This window comes from Heterocephalus glaber, unplaced genomic scaffold (genome assembly GCF_053883595.1).
Source record: "Heterocephalus glaber isolate CG9 unplaced genomic scaffold, H.glaber_assembly_v1.0 deba00001497, whole genome shotgun sequence".
Lineage (NCBI taxonomy): Eukaryota > Metazoa > Chordata > Mammalia > Rodentia > Bathyergidae > Heterocephalus > Heterocephalus glaber.
This window is the reverse complement of record NW_028258320.1, coordinates 65,252,814-65,270,150: the sequence shown is the minus strand read 5'-3', so window position 1 is coordinate 65,270,150 and position 17,337 is coordinate 65,252,814. Positions and strand designations below refer to the sequence as shown.

The following is a 17,337-nucleotide window of genomic DNA, read 5'->3' as shown; positions in this document are numbered from 1 at the left end:
TACCAACACTGTCTAGGGATGAGCTCTGACACAGGGGATCAATCTCTTTTTAATGACTACCATGTCTCTGGAGTGGATAAGGGAGTCTGGCTTAGGACCATGGAGACTTAGGGTGAGTTGATTGCCATACTGTTGTAAATTTTATTATACCTCCTTTAGAGCAGTTAGGTGCTGTTTGCACTTCAGGGACTCTGAGTCCAAGGCTAGATCTGCCTGGAAGAAGAGCCTGCCGTATAACATTTCAAAGGCACTGAGCTATAGGGTGGAGTTTGCACAGGTTCAGATCCTTAATAAGGTGATTGGGAGTAGGTCCAACTGATGGTCGGAGGCTTCTAGGCATAGCTTAGGTAGGGTCATTTTTAAGGTTTGAGTGGCCCTTTTAACCTTGCTAGAGACATGCGGTCTCTAGGCCCAATGAATCAGAAGTTCTTTGGCCCCCAGTTAGTGCTCTTCCAAGAACTCCATTGACCCATATTCTGGAGTCTACCTGGGTGAGATAGGATCAGGGGTCTGTGTCTTGGATCTCTTCTAACAGGGCCAGGAAATGTCCCATTTTCCTGGTGGGGAGTTGACGATCAGGCTGACTGGCATTTACTAAGAATATCCCTTCCCAATAGGGGGCTAGGACATTGGGGCAATTGATGGATGAATATGGCTCCATTACAGGAGCTAGGGTGGTGTAAAGATGGGTTAATTCTGAGATTTGTGACTAGGCCCTTCTATTCCATAACCAAACAGGAATTGGAGAAACATTTCCCAGAGAAGAAAGTTAGGATGGAGCAGGCAACCTCCATATCAAAGGTCACCCTGGGCTCTGCTGTTCTGTTTGAAATGTCAGTTAGGGAAGCCTGTTGGTGTCCTTCTCCATCAGTGACAGACACGGGTGGAGCTGGACCTTTAGTCCTCTGACCAAGGGGGCAAACTTTTCTCCAGTGTCCCTTTTGATGACACGGTGCACAGGCTGTCTTAGATAGCTTACTCAGGGGGCATTTATATCTCCAGTGTACCTTCTTATTACGGAAGTGACAGGTCCCCTTAACAGGAGTTTATTTTATGAGCAGTCCCTGAGACAGCTGCAGGACTTGTAGGGGTGCCAGTAGTTGGACATGTTCTTGATTATTTTTGTTTATTTGTTTTTCCTTTTCCCTTTCTTTTTCCTCTTCCCCCAAATCTCTATTGTAAAATATGTAATTGGCTGCCTTGAGGAGTTCAGAAGTGGGGGAGTCTGGTCCTAGAGATAGCTTTTGCAGTTTTCTCCTGATGTGTGGGGCTGCCTGGGTAATGAACTGGCAGTTCAAAACCAGGTGACCAACCTCAGTTTCTGGTACTGTGTTGGCATGTTTTGGGGGTTCCCTCAGGCTTTCTAAAAACATTGAGGGGTATTCTTCTTTCCCTTGGTTTGTAAGGTCAAGTTTGTTAACATTATTGACTGGGTTTGACTGCATCATTCTGTCCCTTCTATTAGGCATATAATTAATTAAGTAGCTTCTCTTCCAGATGTCTGGTGGGTGTGTTGTAGTCCCAGTTGCGGTCTGTAATAGGGACTGCCTGGTTTCCTGGAGAGAATTAGTCATTTATGGTATGAAGTTCATCTCCAATTTGTACAGCTGCCTCCCTGGCTTGGTCCTTGTCTATACTAGAAAGAGTCTGATTCAAGATGACATAAATATTTCTCTGAGGTAGATCAAAAGTCTGGTGGAGACTCTGAAACCCTGCAATAAAGGTATAGGGGTTTTTGGGAAAGTTGTTGAGGTCCTTTTAGATCTGGAAAGATCACTCATAAAAAAAGGTGTCTGAACTTGGAGGGTGGTCCCTATTGGCTCCACTGGTTTCTGAAGAGGACATAAGATTGGGAGGGGTTGGTCAGAGGAGGTCAAGAGAGGTGGACTGAGATAGGGCGGTGCAGGGTTATGACCCTTTGGAGGGGGTGCTTCTGGTAGATAGTGTCTTTATTTTGGGAGGCAGGAGGAGTGTAGGCTGAGGGGTCAGCAAGGAGGCCCAAAGTTGAGAGTTTTCTCTTATAATTAGAAGAGAGACCCAGGTTTTCTGTGAGGAGCATAAAGGCCTGAATGTATGCAACCTCCAACTTCTTTGGTCCCTGTAGAACAGGTCTAATTACAAGACCCTACTGAAGTCAAGGGACCCATTAGGGGGTCATGAAACCCCATCTGGCAATTTGTACTGTGACCATGGATTATTGTGAAGAAAATGAGCCTTTTCCTTTTTAGGGTTTGGGGGTCAAACTTATTCCAATTAGAGAAGATTTACCCAAGAGGTGAATCCTGAGTTTCTGGCTGGGCGTTTCCCATCTATAATTAGAGGAAAGAGTGGTTCCAGGAAATGAGGACATGGTACCCCAAGGGCATCCCTGTTGAGGTTGCCATGTTACCCTGAGGCAAAGCATCCCCCACTTCAGAGTCAACAACACTGGATGTGTCCCTCTTCACTTAACTGTAGCCCAGAAGGCCTCCCTTCTCACATGGGGTCTCTGACTTATCTAGACTCAGTCCCTTACTGGGTTGTCCCTGGTCCTTTCTGCGGGGCTTTCTTCCTCACTGGGTGGGAGTTTGGCCCTATGTACTTTTCAGGGGCCCTGAACTATAATTAGGGCTTCTGTGTCAGGTTGGATCCCACAGGGCCTTACATCATGGAAGCTCCATTATCTCTTCTCATCTTAGTCCCCTCATACTTGTGTCATGGAGGCCAATTTAAAGGCAGCTACTGCTGCTGCAAGGTGAACTGGAAGGTGAATCAAAAGGGAAAGGGAATTTTTTGGCCTCAACATAGTCCTCTTGTTTCCTTAGTTTATATTCCATCCAGCTGAGACTGACCCTCATAGTCTTGTTGGTGTCAACTGAAGGGGAGTAACCCAGTGACAGTGGATAAGGTGTTTTGCAAAACAAACCCACAATTTGAGATCACTTTCTTAAAGATCTCTGACCCTGACAGACAAAATAGTGTGAACAGGCATCTCCCTGATGTGGTAGAAAAGGGCCCAGAAGTTAGGCCCCCGCAATGAGGAAAGAGGCTAGCAAAGTACCTTGTACAGCAGTAGCCAGGCAGAGATCAGGTATGGGAGCCTGAGAGTCCAAGGCGTAAAGGGTAGGTCCCCAAACTGGCTCACACTTGTAATTCAAGCACTCTGATAGGCTGAGGCAGGAGGATAGCAAGTTCAAGCTCAGCCCGAGCAACTTTGTGAGACCCTATCTCAAAATAAAAAATTTTAAACAGATCTGGGGATGTAGCTCTGTGTGAAGGCCCTGGGTTCAATCTCCAGCAACACCCCCCTCCAAAAAGTAGGTCCCCTTAGCACAGGGGGGAAGTACCTTCTTACCTTAAATCCAGAGTTGATCCAACAAGGACCAATATGTTGTGAAGGGTCTCTTGGTTTTTGGATCCTCCCCAGGAAGAATTATAGGGCGGTGCACATCAGGGACACAGAATCAGCAAAGAGCAGAATTAGCAAGTGAGTATATTGAGAAACAAGCATAGCACACTTGGGAGAGAACAAAGTAAGTGACTGTGTGAAAGGCCTAGTGCCCCAAGAGACTGGGCCCACAGTGTCTAAGAACAAAGGAATGGGAAGGACCTGGGGCTCTACCCCTCTGTCAGGAGGGGGATCTTTTAGGTCTTAAATAGTTCTGGCCAAGAATGAATATGGTGGTCTGCAAAGGGGTGGGGATCAATTAATGAGACCCTTTTGGGTCAGCTTGGGGTTTAAGTACTCCAGGTGCACATGCATTGACCCTAGACCTATAATTGTGCATGCAGGGCACCTGTCAGGGCTGTCATGAGCCCTGAGTACTGTAATTGTCAAACTACAGGCTCACTATGCTCAGCCCACTTTTGTTAGAGGTTTTCCCAGTCCCAGCTCATACGTACCTAACTACCTGCTCTGCCACCCTGAGACAAGGGGCATGCGCACCTTCCTGGTGTACACTACTCCTCAGGTTGTTCCTTGTTGAACTCCTACCTACTTAAGGTTGAGTCCTCCCGAGTGGAGTCATCCTTTGGTGTCTTCCCCAGAGCTGTTAGTGGGCAGAGCTCAGCCCCACATCAAAGCCTCTTCACACCCCGTGGCAGGAGCCCACCTCACCTTCTCCCTCCTTCCCTGGGGCCACCCTTCTCCTGGCTTCCCTGCTGGCTCCTGCCCCTTCTGTCTCACTTATCTTTGCTCTTTGATGTGTGGATTTGAGCTTTAAGTCCACAGGAGCAGGGACTGAGTGCTCTCCTCCCCATGGTGTGTGGAAGGTAAACCAAGAGCTTGGTAGATCAGCCAGTAAGGCCCAAGGCTGCTTGCAGTGAGAAATATCTGTGAGCCCGTAGGTGTGGGATAGGACATTGCCTACTTGGGGGTTTACTTCATTCACTGGCCTCCTCGTTCCTCTTTCTGATCCCCAGCTTTTTCATCTATAAATGGGGGCTGGGATGCCTTCAATGAGAACTTAGTGCCCAGGGCTAAACCCAGATGGCTGGCAGGGGCAGGGAGTGGTTGTCTTTGATACCTGCAGGCAGTCATTTGTTCCGCCAGTCAGCCAACATAAGGAAATCTTGAGGTTACCACCTCCACCCCCAGCAGGTGTGACCTGAGCTAGGAGAGTGCTGTGGGCCAGGCCAGGGCTCTGCCTCGCAGGGCAGCATGAGAAGGGGCCTGAGAGCTGGGGTTTGAAGAATGACCAGGCCTTTGACAGGGGAGACAGGGTCAGGAAAGGTGATGGCTGGCAGAGAGACCTGCATCTGCAGTGCCCAGGGCAGACATGATGCATATGGGCATCAGGAGCAAAGCACATACTTGCATCTATTCAGCAAATACCTTCTGAGCATCTACTGTGGGCCAACGAGAATGTGAGACCCAGTGCAGTGCAGGCAAGGATGTCAGTGCATAGGGCCCTTTTGGGCAGCCGTGAAAGCTATAGCTTGGGGTTGGGAGTTAGCACTCTCTTCATAGGAAAGCTTGAGTAAGTCAATGGCAGTGTGCTGAGAGAGTGGAATGAATGAATCTATAAGCTGACGTGTGTGTCTCTGCCTTTTCCAGAAATCAAGATCACAGAAAGCCTCCAGGACAGTGGTGCTCAGGCTAAGACGAGACATGTGGCCGAGACATGTGGCTGAGACACATAGGAAAGCAGGGGAAGTTACTCCTAGCAGAGGGAATGACAAGTGCAAAGGCCCTGAGAGCAATGGCTAGAAGGGAAATAAAGCAGAGGAAGATGACCAAGAGGCTAAGGCCCTTGAATTGGCCAAAGAGAAAAGGCTGGCCTATAGGTATCAGATGATCAGGCCTGGGAAATGGCTGCCCCTGCTGCTGGGGCCTGGCAGGGTCCTGGCCAGTGGGGATATGGTGACTCCTGCCCTTTGTGGGCCTGACACCACTCCCAAGTGGGGCAGTGGGCCTGGGGCAGCTGGGGCCACAGGGATAGGTTGAGGGACCAGCATCTTGGCTGGGTCTCAGTGCCTCTTGGGACATAGAGAAATAATCAAGTCCCATTGAAATAATAAACTGTGTCAGTGCTTCAAAGATCAAGTGTCCAGTTTAACACACCACATCATGCTTAAGAGCCAAATATTTGTCTGGAAGTGGTGACCTCTTGGAGGCAAGGTTTGTTTGTTGTTGAGACTTGAAACTGTGCCTCAACCCATCTGAGCTATGGAGGACTGAGTTGTCATGGTGTATTTAGAGGAACTGAGAGCCAACTGGGGGTAGGGTGATCATTCAGGGCTTCTGTGGCCATTTTAGGGAGACATCCTGCTGAGGGCATCCTGTTTCAGTCACCTATGGCTGCTCTAAAAATTGCCACAAATTAAGTGGCTTAAAACACACACACAATTATTGTTGTTGTTGTATTTTTTTTTTTTTTTTTGGTACCTGGGATCGAACTCGGGTCCTTGCATTTGGGGGGCAGGCAGTGGAACCACTGAGCTAAATCCCGTCTTACAGTTCTGGAGGCCAGAAGTCATAGTGGTGATCTCACTGAGTTAAAATCAAGGTGTGGGCAAGGCTGGCTCCTCTGGAGGCTCTCGGCGAAAGTTTGTTTCTTGGCCCTTTCCAGTTTCTGGAGGCCCCCCACCTTCCTTGGCTCATGACCTCTTCCATCTTCACAGCCCACAATAACTGGTCCAGTCTTTCTTATGTTTCATCTCTGATATAACTCTTCTGCCTTCCTCTTCTACATTTAAGGATGCTTATGGTTATATTAGTCCCTCTTAGGTAATCCAGGCTACTGACCCTATCATTGCCCATAATTCTATCCATAACTTGTTATTTATTTATTTATTTTTGGTACCAGGGATCGAACTCAGGACCTTGTGCTTGCGAGGCAGGCGCCGGAACCACTGAGCTAAATCCCTGGCCCTCTATCCATAACTTGTTAATGTAACTCAGCATATTCACAGATTCTGCAGATTGGGATGTGGACATCTTTGGGAAGCATTATTCTGCCTCCTGTCCCTCTGTCCTGTTCTGGAAACTGTAGAAGTAAGGATTAGGAGAAAAGACAGCCAGAGGGAGGCCTGGGCAGCCTCCAGGTGGCTGGGTAGGATTCTCCTCCCTTGGCAGCCTCACCTAGCTTTTGGGCCCTGGCTTCAGCATCACGTCCTCTGTCTAGGTGACTCGCCTTCCCCTTCTCGTCCACTACCACACAGCTGCCCCGTGAATAACAAATCTCCCCGAGCCCTCGTTCTTTTCCTAAGTGTTGGTCAAAACACTCAATAGGTAGAGAAGCATTTCTCTACTGCTGCTGTTGATGTTTTAGAGCAGTCACTCTTGGTCCTGGGAGGCCATCCTGTGCATGGAACAATGTTTAACCACATGCCCGGCTTTGCCCACCAACTGCCAGTAGCATCCCTCCACCCCAGTTGTGACAATTAAAAATGTCTGTAGTCATTAAAGACCATTGAAGTAAAGCTTTGATGTTTGTCTTCCCTGATTATGATGGCCACGTTCCTGCATCTGTAGAGGGCTCCTCGTATAGGGGTTGAATGAATCAATGAATCTGTTAATTTTCTAAAATCAGTGAATAAATAAGTCTATAAAAACTGTGCACTCATGTATGTGTATAGAAAGTAGACACCTGGTTTCCTTAGCGTGGCTACCTGAGAATCCCGTGGTAGCCTTATAGAACTTAGAAGTTTCTGGGTTCCAACCAGAGTGAGGCTGTAGTCTAGGAATCTGTATTGTAAAAGGGTATCATCCAGTCCTCAGAATTCCTCATAACATGTTGCCTTACGGTAAGACCCAGCAACTCTTTCCATACCCAATAGAGCTGAAAGCAGGGACTTAAACTGATGCTTACATTGCAGATATCCATGGAACAGCATTATTCACTATACCCCAAAGTAGAAACAACTCCAATGTCCATTGACAGGTGAGTGGATAAGCAAAATGTTGTGTATCATTATACCAAAATACTATTCAGCCTTAAAAGTGAAGGAAAGCCTGACACATACCATAACATGGAGAAACCTTGAAGACATTATGCTAAGTGAAATAAGCCAAACACAAAAGGACACCTATTTTTATGATTTTACTTCTATGACATATCTATAGTGGTCCAATTCACACAGAGAGAAAGTAGAATAGAGATTTCCAAGGGGGAAGAGGGAGAATGGAGAGTTGTCAATAGATAGAGTTTCCACTTAGGATTATGAAGATGTTCTGGAGATGGATAGTGTTGATGGTTAAACAACAGTGTGAATACACTTAATGCCACTGAGTTGTACACCTAGTCGTGGTTAAAACGATAAATTTATGCTGTGTGTATTTTAACACACACAAACAGGGAATAGGTGCAAAATGAGTGCTGATGACCCTTTTAGGCCGTGCAGCCTGTAGGCAGGTGGGATGGGACCAGCCTGTCCCTGGGGGTGCACATACGACCCTCTGGAGGCCAGACAGGCCACCCGAGTGAGGGCTCCAGCTGGTGGGGACAGGCTCATCTGGAGGCCATGTGTCCTGTCCGTGGTCAGCTGTACCCCAGCTTCTGCTGGTTTTTGCCATGTGGGAAGTCTGGCTGTGGGTGAGAAGCCCAAAATCTGGGTTTGTACGTGAAACTTCCTAATGTTTAAATGTTAGCAACTGATTCATTGAACAGCAAGCAAACAAGCTACATGTAGGTCAAATAGAACTAACTTTGCAGGACTCTGGTTTGGTCTGCAGACCTTTATGGTAGCTCTAGAGCTGGGGCCCCAGCTACATCCCCATTCCCTTGCTGTTCCGAATGCTGTGTCACATCTGAAGTCTGACACCAGCTTTCTCTTTGATCCCCTGAGAATTGTTCTTGCCTTCGGTTTACCGGAAGGGGCAGTTTATAGACAGAACAATGAAGACGAGAGCTTGGGTAGGGATTCCACTGATGCTGGGGTCTTAGCTTTGCCATTTATGAGCTGATGGGCCATGGGTGACTTGCTTCTTTCTTTCCCAGGCCTCAGTTTCCTCCTCTGTCAAGTGGGAATATAAAAGTTCCTGCCGTCTAGCGTGATACTAAATGATGCAGAAGGTACGGGGAGGGGCCAGCCTGAGGACTTTCTAGTGTGTACACTTATGTACCAGTTCCCATGGAGAGCAAGTGAGCGTGGAGTGAAGCAGGACCCAGCTGGTGAATCACACAACCTGGGACATCTGTTTCTTCACCTGTGACACAGGCCTGTGATTTCTTCCTCAGACAGTCATTCTGAGGAGTCTACAAGGTCATGTTCAAGTGGCATCTGACGAGGCCGAGTACCCAGGGCACACTGTTCTGTTTCCTGAAGTCTGAGGCCTTTGCCATCTATAGAGACCTGGGAAGGAGAAGCCGGGCCTGGTTTGGTTGAAGGCAGGATAAGCAGAGTAGAGAAATGCTCTTGCGTCCTTCTCCAGCCCCATTAGATCCCCTTCTCTTCCTGGCCACTAGGAGGGGGTCCTGGTCCCATGGTCAGAGCTGGCCCACTTGCTGAGCAGGCTCTTGGCTTCAGCTTTCCAGGGCAGCTTGGACAATGGCTACGAATCCCTGGCTCTGCTCTGAGCCTGCCTCATCAGCCCTCCCACAAACCCCTGGAGGGTGCCTTGCTGTCCCCAGTTTGCTAGCCCAGGTGCAGACAGCAGAGGAAGGCAACAGGTTGGGGCAAGGTGGTGACAGTGTTTGCTGGCCAGGGGAAGAGGCCCAGTCTCACCCAGACCCTTCTTGGGAGGGTTAGAGAGTAGAGGGTTACACATCCACCCAAAGCAGGGAGTTGGGGCCTTACCCAGGGTCTTGAAAGAGGATAAAGGACCCTTAAAATCCCAAGAAACTGAGCGGCCCAAAGGGCCATGTGACCTTTGCAAGTCACTGAGAGAGGATCGTTGTGGGGCAGGAGGAAGGTGATAGCATCTTAGTCCCCAGGGGACCCTGACCACATGGCAGAGGTGCCTCCAGGTCCAAGGTTCAAACACGAGTCAGCTCAGGGACACTCAGGCCTGGAGTGAGTGTGCCCCATTGCTGTTTGCCCCACTGAGTGTTCTCGTGTGTTTCGTGTCTGCCATTCCTCAGGTAAGGAGGAGCAACGGGGGTGATGGGGCACCGCATGCACACCTCTCTCAGCTCTGCATGCTCATTACACGGGCCTGTTCAGGACAGGTTTTCATTGTGTGTGCGTGTTCATTACGTATGCATGTTGTGGGCCACATGACGCCGGATGGGGAGCTTCAGTTTTTTCTTCCAGCCTTAAGAAATATACCCTCCGAGACTCAGGGTTTGTGAGGAGGGAGAAGGAGGAACCAAAGACAAGTGGAAACTGATCCCGCCCATGTAGCCTGCAGCTAAGGCAGAGTGCTCTCCATGGGAAGCAGAAGACAAAATGAAGGCAGGGAGGGCGCTGCAGAGCAGCAGCCCGTGCATTTGTTCCATGAAGATTGCCCAGGTTCACGGGGAATACTGCAGTGGAACAGGCCTGTCCCCTACCTTGGGAAGGTGATGGTCTAATCTGGGGCTTGGGTACTAGGCATCAAGAGGACCTGAGCAGGAGTCAGAGATGACAAGGCAGAGCAGGGCCAGCATGCTGGCATAGATGGTGGTGGGAGGGACTCTGCTTGAGAGGGGTCCCAGCAGACCGTGCAGGAAAATCAAAGGCTTGAGGCCAACCTGGGAAGAAGTGTGTATGTCCTGGGCTGACCTAGGAAGCTGCTGGACAGCTCACTGAGACGGAATGCTGGCTCTGGAGCCTTGAATAGCAGCAACCTGAGCCCATCTTTCTCTTCCATCTCTGCAGGGGGCGGAGGCAAGCGCAAAGGGAAAAGCAAGAAGTGGAAGGAAATCCTGAAGTTCCCTCACATCAGCCAGTGTGAAGACCTCCGGAGGACTATAGGTAAGCTGGCACTGCTGCCTGAAGGAGTTTGAGGAATCAGCAACCTGTCAGCCACCACGTTCCAGGGAGGTACTCCAGGCTGACATGCTAATGAATTTAAAGTTGCAATCAGCAGTCATTGAATATTTGGTGTGTGCTATGCTGAGTTATCACTTCCCTGTTACCCTCTGAGGCAGGTGCTGTTATTCACTCCGACACAGAGTGGTTCTATAGCTGGCCCAGGATTCAGCTCATGGCAGTGCAGTAGGGGTGAGTCAAGCCCAGCCTTGAGCCCTGTATGAGGTTCTCACTGTTCTGTGCATTCTGGTCTGGGAAGCAGCCCCAGCTCTGGGCTCCCCTTCCCTCTTGCCAGGGATGTCACTGCTCACCAAGGAGCACTCTACCCAGTGGCATAGCCACCTCCAACTGCAGCAGAAGGCCTTGTTTCCCATGGGGATTTCCGTAGCCAAATGCACGAAGTCTCTTCCTGGCCCCATGCAGGACGTGGCTGTGGGAGGTGGCCTAGATGGGCATGGTGGGCAGTCCTCTGTCCTGACCTTTCTGCCTGTGAGCCTTGTACAAAGGAAGGTTCCTCATCTACTCAAGACTATCAGAGGTCATGTGTGTGCTCAACACATTTGCTAACACTCAGACCCACTGAGGACCAGATGCAAGGATGGCTGTGCTACCCTGAACTCCGTAGGCCCAGCGGTGTAGGGAACTGCTGTCAAGAACTTTGGCTGGATTACTTGTGTCTGCCCTGGAATGTGAAGAACTCATGGCCATTTCCTTGGCTTTTCTGGATGCCTTTCCCTGTGGCCTGGACTCCAGCAGTTTCCGGGGCAGGTGGGACTGACATGCTATCCCTGGGCTTCCACCGTCACCCCAAAAGGGGGGAATATCTGTACGCTCTTTGTGCCCTACTGTGCCCAGCGTGGTGGAGGAGCTCACTTAATTAGTGTTTATGAAATGAAAGGAAGCCTCCTGCACCCCACAAAGGTGGATGTGAGCAAGCAGAGCAAGGTAGAATGAGTGCTGAAGAACAGAGTTGCCCTTGAGACGCACTGTCCATCCTTAACGTCTCAGTGCCATTGGGATCTCTACGGTGTCCTCAGGAGATTGGAACGAAGGGATCAGAGCTCTGGGGCCAGGGGATTTGGGTTCCAGCCCCACTGTCTCTGTTGGCCACATTGTAAGATACTCAGTCTTACTGAGCCTCGGTTTCTCCAGCTGAGGGTAATGGAATAGATCAAGTGTGTGGAGCCTCCTCAGGGGCCCTATTTCCTTCTGGAGTCCCAGAAGCCACCGTCCTGCTGGGCCCCTCCAGAGTTGTGACCTTGGACATCCATATTCACCCTTGAGGATCAACTTTCTAGCTGGTGGTCCATGGAGATGGGCTGCAGAGAGAGCCGCCCTCCTGGGGCTGGTGGAGGAGCACTTGGGCCCTCAGGACTGCACATGGTGTTACGAGAGGGGAGCTAGGGAGAGCCCCTCTGGTGACTCCATTTTCTTTTCTTTTTTTTTTTAACATTTTTATATTTCATTGGTACATTTGAGGTATACACTATAATGACATTCATCATTGGGAATTTGCACTTTTACATAATCTCTCTTGGTTCTTATTTTTTCCCCCTTCCCCTGCCCTCCATTCAACCCCTCCATCCCTCCCTATTTACAAAGACTTTGTTTCCAGTTTTTCATTTTCTCATATTAATGCCATTCCCTTTCCTTTCCCCTACCCCTCCCACTTCCCCTTCCCCTTTGGCCCTTTTCTTCCTATTTCACATTATCTATTTTACCTTTTAGTCCTTATTTACACTTTCAGTTTCTCACACTAGAGAAACTATTCAGTATTTACATGTGTGTCCTATTTATTTCACTTAAGAGTATCACCTCAATGTGCATCCATTTAGCTATAAATGTCTCTAATTTCTCATTTTTTATGGCTGAGTAGTACTCCACTTTATAAAAACCCCACATTTTCTTTATTCAGTCTCCAGTTGATGGACATTTGGGCTGCTTCCAAGTTTTAGCTATTACAAACTGTGCTGCTATGAACATGGGTGCACATAAATCACTGTGGTATGATTCTTTTAATTCTTTGGGGAAGATACCCAGCAGGGGAATAGCTGGGTCAAATGGGACTTCCAGTCCTAGTTCTTTGAAGTATCTCCATGCTGATTTCCACAGTGGTTGCACCAATCTACACTCCCACCAGCAGTGGAGCAGGGTTCCTCTTTCCCCACAGCCCCACCATCATTTGTTATTGGTTGATTTCATGATGGCAGCCATTCTTTCTGGGGTGAGGTGGAATCTCAGCATTGTTTTCATTTGCATCTCTCGAATGACCAGTGATGTTGAACGTTTTTTCATATGTTTATTCGCTATTTCTACTTCTTTGAGAAATGTCTGTTCATTTCAAATGCCCATTTTCGGATTGGGTCTTTAAATTTGGGAGGTCTGATTTTTTTAAGTTCTTTATAGATTCTGGATAGTAGACCTTTGTCTGGGAAACATCAGGTGAGAATTTTTTCCCACGTTGTGGGTTGTCTCTTTACTCTGTTGGTGGTTTCTCTTGCTGTGGAGAAGCCTTTTAGTAAGAAGAGATCCCACTTGCTGATTGTTTGTGCTAGTTCACAGGCAACTGAGGTTTTGTTAATAAAATCTTTTCCTATGCCAATGTCTTCAAGAGTTCTACCTAACCTCTGTTCCAGCTGGTTCAGCATTTCTGTTTTAATATTTAGATCTCTCATCCATTTTGATTTTAGTTTAGTGCATGGTGAGATATAGGTTTAGTTTTAATCTTTGGCAGTAGAAACCCAATTTTTCCAGCACCATTAGAGGCTATCTTTCCTCTAGTGAGGATGTTTGGATCCTTTGTTGAAGGTGAGGTGGCTCAGTGTGTCTGGAGTTGTTTCTGCATCTTCTAATCTGTTCCACTGGTCCTCAGGTCTGTTTCTTTGCCAGTACCATGCTGTTTTTATCACAGTAGCTTTGTAATATAGTTTCAAGTTGAGTGTTGTAATACCCCCTGCCGTGTCTCTGTTACCTAGAATTGCTTTTGCTATTCTGGGTCTCTTCTTGTTCCAAACGAATTTTTGGATTGTTTTCTCAAGATACATGAAGTATGCTGCTGGGATTTCAATTGGGATTGCATTGAATCTGTATAGCAGTTTTCAAAGTATGGCCATTTTCACTATGTTGATTCTTCCTACCCAGGAGCAAGGGATGTCTTTCCATTTTCTGATATCATCTTCAATCTTTTTTCAGAATGCTATGGTTTTCAGAAAAGAGGTCTCTGATTTATTTTGTTAGGTTGATTCCTAGGTATTTCAGTTTTTTGGATGCTATTGTGAAAGGAATTGTTTACCCTATTTCTCTCTCAGTGAGTCTGTTGTTCATGTACAGAAAAGCTATTGATTTTTGTGTGTTGACCTTGTATCCAGCTACTTTACTGAATTTAGTTATTAAGTCTACAAGACTTTTGGTGGAGTTCTTGGGGTCTTCTATGTAGAGTATCACGTCATCTGCAAATAATGACAATCTGACTTGTTCATTTCCTATCTTTATTCCTTTTATTTCTTTCTCTTGTTTAATTGCCATGGCTAATGTTTCCAAAACTATATTGAATAGGAGTGGTGCTAGTGGACATCCTTGTCTTGTTCCTGATTTTAGTGTGAAGGATTTCAGTTTTTGATTATTTAGTATGATATTGGCTGTTGGTTTTTCATAGGTGGCTTTTATCACATTGAGATAGAGACCGTCTATTCCAATTTTTTGTAGGGTTTTTATCATCAATGCGTGTTGGACTTTGTCAGATGCGTTTTCTGCATCTATTGAGATGATCACATGGTTTTTGTTCTTGGCTCTATTGATATAGTGTATTACATTGATTGATTTGCATATGTTGAACCATCCCTGCATCCCTGGGATGAATCCCACTTGGTTAGGGTGTATGATCTTCTTGATGATCTTCTGCATTCTATTTGCCAGTAACTTATTAAGATTTTTGCATCTATGTTCATTAGTGTGATTGGCCTATAGTTCTCTTTTCGGTTGGGTCTTTCTCTGCTTTGGGGATCAAGGTGATGGTTGCTTCCAGGAATGAATTTGGGAGTATTGCTTCCCTTTCAATTTCATTGAAGAGTTTAAACAGTAGTGGCAGTAGTTCCTCTCTAAATGTCTTGTAGAATTCAGCAGTTAAGCCATCAAGACCCGGCTTTTCTGTTTTTGTTTTTGTTTTTTTGTACCAGGGATCAAACTTGGGACCTTGTGCTTGTGAGGCAGGTGGCAGAACCACTGAGCTAAATCCCCAGCCCCTCAGCCTTTGTTAGTTGGTAAGTTTTGAATTATGTTTTCAATTCCATTGATTGATATTGGGTTGTTTAGAATTTTTAGATCTTCTTCGTTCATCTTTGGTAATTCATACTTGTCTAGGTATCTGTCCATTTTTTCTGTGTTTTCCATCTTATTGGAGTATAGGTTTTCGAAGTAGGTATTGATGAGGCTCTGGATTTCTGCTGGGTCTGTTGTAATTTCACCCTTTTCCTTTCTAATTGCATGGATTTGGGCCTTTTCTTTCCTTTTTCTGATAAGGTTGGCTAAGCATTTGTCAGTTTTGTTTATTCTTTTGAAGAATCAACTCTTGGCTTTGTTGATTGTTTTTTGAATCGTTCTTAGTCTCCATTGCATTGATTTCTCCTCTGATCTTTATAATTTCCTCCTTTGTATGAACTTTGGGTTTGTCCCGCTCTTCTTTTTCTAGAGGCTTAAAGTTCGACATCAGGTTGTTTAATTGGGCTTGCTCTGTTTTCCTACTGTGAGTTTTCACTGCTATGAATTTCCCTTAGAAGATAGCTTTCATTGTGTCCCACAGATTCCGATATGTTGTATTGTCATTGTCATTTAATTGAAGGAACTGTCTGATTTCTTCTTTAATTTCCTCTGTGACCCGTTGGTTATTCAGAAGTGTGTTGTTCAATTTCCATGTATTTATGAAATTCTTGTGGTTTCTTTTGCTATTTATCTCCGATTTCATCACACTGTGGTCTGATAATATACAGGGGATAACGTCAGTTCCTTTGGCCTTACTTAAACATGTTCTATGAGCAAGTATGTGGTCTATTTTGGAGAACGACCCATGTGCAGCTGAAAAGTATGTGTATTCTGATTTTGTGGGGTGGAAGACTCTGTCAACATCTGTTAAGTTCATTTAAGAGTTTGATTGTGTTCTAGTATTTCATTGCTCATTTTTTGTCTAGTTGATCTATCTATTTGTGACAGTGGGGTATTGAGGTCCCCCACTACTATTGTGTTATGCTTATATGATTTTTTATGTACGTTAGTATTTATTTTATATAGTTGGGCGCACTAGTGTTTAGTGCATATGTGTTTATGATTGTCATCTCTTCCTCTTGGATTGTTCCCTGTACAAGGATGTAGTGTCCTACTTTGTCTCTCTTAATCAGTGTTGGTTTGAAATCCACTTGATCTGCAAAGAGGATAGCTACTCCTGCATGTTTTGGGTTCCTGTGGCATGGAGTACTGATTTCCACCCTTTAACTTTCAGTCTATGAGTTTCTTTTTGAATGAAATGTGTTTCTTGTATGCAGCATATTGTTGGATCTTGCTTCTTGACCCATTCTGCCAGTCTATTCCTTTTGATTGGTGAATTGAGACTATTAACATTGATGGTTATAACTGATATGTATTGACTTATCATTGTCATGACTTTTTCTTTTTGTTGGGTTCTCCCCCTTTGCATTTAATTTCTTGTTGTGCCCGATGGATTCATTCTGCTGGACTTCCAGGGGTTGTGATCCTTGTTGTCCTTTCCTAGATATCGTGTAATAGTTTTTGGAGTACTGGTTTGGTATTCATGAAGTTCCTAAGGTGCTTTTTGTCATGAAAGTATCTTATTTCTTCATCAATTTTGAAAGATAGTTTTGCAGGGTACATCAGTCTGGGTTGGAGGTTGTTTTCCTTTAGGGCTTGAAATATGGCACTCCAAGCTCTTCTTGATTTGAGGTTTGTGTTGAGAAGTCTGCTGTTGTGCTGTGATTCTGATGGGCTTTCCTTTGTATATGATTTGTTTCTTTTCTCTAACTGCTTGTAGAACTTTGTTCTTCTATTGGGTTTCTGGAATCATAACAATTATATGCCTGTGTGTAGATTTTTTTTTGATCAAGGCTAATTGGAGTCCTGTATGCCTCACTTATCAGTATGTCAAGTTCTTTTCCCCTGCTTGGGAAGTTTTCTGCCATTACTTGTGTGAACAGTTTTTTTTTTACATCATCTGGAGTCTCTCCTGTTTCTTCATTGACTCCAGTCAGTCTTATGTTCTTCTTTGCTTCATCTAGCAGCTGCTGGATTGATTTCTCATGGTCCCTTACAATTTTAAAGCAATTTTTCTTTTCCTGGTCACTAATTGCAATCTTACCTTCTATATCTGAAATTCTGTCCTCACATTGGCTCATTCTGCTGCATAGACTTTCAATGGCATTTTTAATCTCTTGCAAATCTGTTTACATCTGTTTTATGGATTCCATTTGTTTCCTATGTTGGGATTCCATCATGTTCCTCAGCTCCTCTCTAGATTTATGAATCTTGTCTTGCACTATGGGCACAATCTCTGCTGTTACCTGAGAAATTATTTCTGCTTTCATTTTTTCCAGATCCTCTTTTGTTGCCAGTTCAGGGAGTCCAGGTAGTTGAGTATCAGAGTGCTCCATCTTCTTTCTCTTTGGGGTTGCTGTAGGTGATGTGGAAGTCTGGTTTTGAGGCTTGTTTACGTGTCTTCTCATTTCGATGGTGTGTGTGTGCACGCGTGCACGTGTGTGCATGTGTGCATGCATGCTGCTGCTGCCTGTGCAGATCACCTCCTCCTGGCTGGGAGTGGTGGTACATTAGCCCGGAAGCCTCCTCCCTCTGCACTGGGAGCGATTGTGGATTTTCTTCTTCATGATAACACAGGCTTGGGGGCAATAGGGCCCTGGAGTGGGGCTGTGGGGAGACCTCACTTGCCAATGTCATTGCACATCC

At 46.1% G+C, this 17,337-nt stretch overlaps 1 protein-coding gene across 1 annotated transcript in view; it reads left to right on the top strand.

Annotated features, from left to right (window-relative positions):
• Positions 1–17,337, top strand: part of Grk5 (G protein-coupled receptor kinase 5) — a 221,401-nt gene that overhangs the window by 91,277 nt on the left and 112,787 nt on the right. The window contains exon 2 of the mRNA XM_004838829.3: positions 10,222–10,317. Within this exon, the coding sequence (XP_004838886.1) occupies positions 10,222–10,317 (96 nt within the window). The remainder of the gene's footprint in view (positions 1–10,221; positions 10,318–17,337) is intronic.